The sequence below is a fragment of the Priapulus caudatus genome, unplaced genomic scaffold (genome assembly GCF_000485595.1).
Source record: "Priapulus caudatus unplaced genomic scaffold, Priapulus_caudatus-5.0.1 Scaffold593, whole genome shotgun sequence".
NCBI lineage: Eukaryota > Metazoa > Priapulida > Priapulimorpha > Priapulimorphida > Priapulidae > Priapulus > Priapulus caudatus.
In genome coordinates this window covers 37,626-41,288 of record NW_014577654.1, presented here as the reverse complement: position 1 = coordinate 41,288, position 3,663 = coordinate 37,626, and the positions used below count along the sequence as shown (strand labels likewise).

Genomic DNA, 3,663 nt, shown 5'->3' with positions numbered 1-3,663 from the left:
TTCCTTCTGAGTGACAGCTATACAGAGAAACGTCTATAGAATGAACACCTGCCTATAAAGGACACTTCTGACGTTCCTTCTGAGTGACAGCTATACAGAGAAACGTCTATAGAATGAACACCTGCCTATAAAGGACACTTCTGACGTTCCTTCTGAGTGACAGCTATACAGAGAAGCGTCTATAGAATGAACACCTGCCTATAAAGGACACTTCTGACGTTCCTTCTGAGTGACAGCTATACAGAGAAACGTCTATAGAATGAACACCTGCCTATAAAGGACACTTCTGACGTTCCTTCTGAGTGACAGCTATACAGAGAAACGTCTATAGAATGAACACCTGCCTATAAAGGACACTTCTGACGTTCCTTCTGAATGACAGCTATACAGAGAAACGTCTATAGAATGAACACCTGCCTATAAAGGACACTTCTGACGTTCCTTCTGAGTGACAGCTATACAGAGAAACAGCGTCTATAGAATGAACTTTCAATACTTCTAACGTTTTAAACACTGTCACTTACTTTTAAAAACACAAAATACCTTTAGCGTTTCGCACAAGTGATTGTTGAGAGCGACCCTTACACACAGGTGATTGTTAAGAGCGACCCTTACACACAGGTTTCGCGAATCTATCGGAGGCTAGTCACCTGACTTGACTCGGTGTATCGCGTGCGTCTCCTGCGAGCGCGTGTCCGTCTGTGCCATCGCTCGCACGTCGCAGATGAGCTCGACGAGCACTCGCAGCTTCTCGTCCAGCCGCGACGCCACCTCCTTGCGCGGTGGCGCCCCCTTGCGCTTCGCCGCCGCAGACTCCGCTTCTTTCTCGACGCTGCCAGACGAGTAGTCCATCTTGAGGAGGTCGTACTTGCCGGCGACCTTGACGAAGCTGTGAAAACAGGATGAGAGGGATGATCAGGAATAAACAGGATGGCCAGGATGAGTGAGGCAATGAAGGTTGAGTCGGGTGATCAAAGATGATCAGGAAGAAATTATAATAATAAATGGTATAAATGGTAATAATAATAAATGGTAATGGTAATAAAAAATGGTAATAAATAATAAATGGTAAATAATAATAAAAAATAAATGGTATAACTAGGATGCGCAAGGCAACCACGGATGAGCGAAGTAATCAAAGATGATCAGGAATAAATGGGATAAACAGGATCAGTCAGGCAATCAAGGATGATCATGAATAAATCGGATAACCAGGATGAGTGAGGCAATGAAGGTTGAGTGGGATGATCAAACATTATCAGAAATGAGCGGGCAGTAAGGGAAAAATGGTCAGCGTGGTGTGAGGAGAAGGTAAGGTTTACAAACGCAAGTCGAAGGTCGACAATGAGCCGACCGTACGACGACCACGGAAACGTCCAACCAAGCCCGACGTCGACCGCCGCAACCCGCCGTCATCCGCCACGCACGCGATCGAATAACGTTCCAACAAACGCAAAAAGTAAAAATGGCCGAGAAAAAAAAACAAAAAAACAAACGTGAACGTTTTCTGGCAGGAACGCCTCCGCGCTCGCAGAACACATCAACAATGATGACTACGCACCTGCGTCGTTCCGACCACTCGTTCTTCGTCTTGTCGGTGAACTTGCGCGTGAACACGTCCTTGGCTTCGCGAAGGTCGGGGCCGCACGGCACGAGCGCGCTCTGGCCCTTCTTGCCGACTCGTCCCCAGCGGAACCAGACGCTGTACGATCGCTGCGAGTCATCCTCCAGCAGCTGCATCAGGTAGTACTTGTTGTTGTTTGCCTGCAGGTTGGTCTGCGAACAACACGAGAAGGTTCGAACAGGTGGGAACGTTGGAGCACACGAGAACCTTGGCACACCTGAGAACGTTCAACACACACGAGAACGTTGGAACACACGAAAACGTTCGAACACACGAAAACTTTTGAATACATAGATGTTCGCTGTCACCCTCGAGTGGCTGGTTGTTATACGCAGTTTGACTGTGGTTTGCGTGCGAGGATGGATGCCAGTGTGACAAGTTAGTATGACGAGTACCTGCGTTAGTGAGATCACTTCTATAGAACGGCCACCTGTCCATAAAGGCCATGATCGACAGTAAGTAACTGTTAAGTAAGTAACTCGTAGGTTATAAGTTTATAACTAGGTGGGTAACTAGGCGAGTGTTGGTCTCGCACCTGGTTGAGCATGGCATCATAGACGTCGTTGCTCTCGTAGTAAACGTGGGCCTTGCCAAGCTTCTCCGTACACTCAGCATCCATCGGCGCCTTGCCTTTAATCACCACAGTTTTGACTGCAGAAAGAAACCCGGACGAATCGCTGACCACTCCGCAAAAACACCCCGCCGTCGCCGCACGCACAGGTATATACTTTTACAATATATTATTATTTACTATATTATAATATTATTATATATTATTATGTATAATTATATTATTATTATTATTATTATTATATATATATATATTATTGTATAAATTGTTATATATTAGCCCACCACCCCCACGTTGTTAGATGCACTCACGTTTACTCTCTTCCACATCTCCCGCTTCCTCCTTCTTCACTCTGTCGGCCATCTTTGATGATTTCGCCTTCTTAGGTACGGGCGGATCTGTGGGTGCATGAGAAATTAACGGATGCAATATGGTATGGTATAGGTGACATCAAGACGTCATGCTGAGACTGGATGTATATGGTCTGAATACAATCACCTCTAAGTCTAATGGTTTTCTTTCCTGCATGCCTTCGTACGTAGCGACGATGTGCGAACGAATGAAGTTAGATATATATCAATATGACTATCACTACAACAATTATTATCACGATGACGATCACCACAACAATTCTTATCACGATGACGATCACGACTATCATTGAGACAGACGACCATCTCCACGACGATTATCACTACAACAACTGTTGTCACAGGTGAGCGATTTGGTGGAAGGAGATGCTGACTGGATGCATCCATGTCTCACTCACCTCAAGTAGACTCAACTTTGCCTTGAGGATCTCCTGGGTTCGGATGATCGGAGGCTGTCGCATCCTGCAGCAGCAGTAACAACATGCACATGTACGCAGCGTAGGGGGTAATGACGAGAGTAGGGAGAGAACTACACCCACCCCTGCCACATCAACAGATCAGATTATATACAGGGGATCGGGGGGAGGGGGCATCCCCCTCGAAGCTATGGATTCTGTGCAACATAAAACACTTTTGGTGACATTACCTGATAAGATCTAGACAAAACACTATTATACAAGAACATGTAACAAGCATACATGCTAAGATCATTAGATGCAATTCACCTTTTTTTTAAATTCTAAAAAAAAATGTTTCCGAATTTTTCTCAAGATGGAAATCCGTCTACAGACAGACACTGTTAACACCTATGCAGATACCCACCCCTGCTGCGTCTACAACAGATACCCACCCAAAGTCGTGAGGTATCCTCGTGTAGAAGTCGTTGCAGGCCTGCACGATCGCCGACCCCGTCGTCTGACCCTTGCGGATGAGCTTGTCGACGTTCTTCAGCGCCTGGTAGCCGGCCTTGATCTGATCCTTCGTCAGCTTACCTGCATCGAACACACGCGGCGGCTACAGGTACAGGCTACAGGTGCGTACGTATACATATACAGGTATACATGCTACAGGTACGTATACATTTATAGGTACGCACT

General features: G+C 46.1%; 1 protein-coding gene across 1 annotated transcript in view; it reads right to left on the bottom strand.

Annotated features, from left to right (window-relative positions):
• LOC106811936 (poly [ADP-ribose] polymerase 2-like) overlaps nucleotides 1-3,663 on the bottom strand; it is an 18,037-nt gene that overhangs the window by 6,718 nt on the left and 7,656 nt on the right. The window contains exons 4-10 of the mRNA XM_014815680.1: nucleotides 3,417-3,558; nucleotides 2,961-3,028; nucleotides 2,507-2,593; nucleotides 2,160-2,275; nucleotides 1,562-1,776; nucleotides 651-889; nucleotides 316-371 (exon numbers count right to left, since the gene is read on the bottom strand). Of these exons, the coding sequence (XP_014671166.1) occupies nucleotides 316-371; nucleotides 651-889; nucleotides 1,562-1,776; nucleotides 2,160-2,275; nucleotides 2,507-2,593; nucleotides 2,961-3,028; nucleotides 3,417-3,558 (923 nt within the window). The remainder of the gene's footprint in view (nucleotides 1-315; nucleotides 372-650; nucleotides 890-1,561; nucleotides 1,777-2,159; nucleotides 2,276-2,506; nucleotides 2,594-2,960; nucleotides 3,029-3,416; nucleotides 3,559-3,663) is intronic.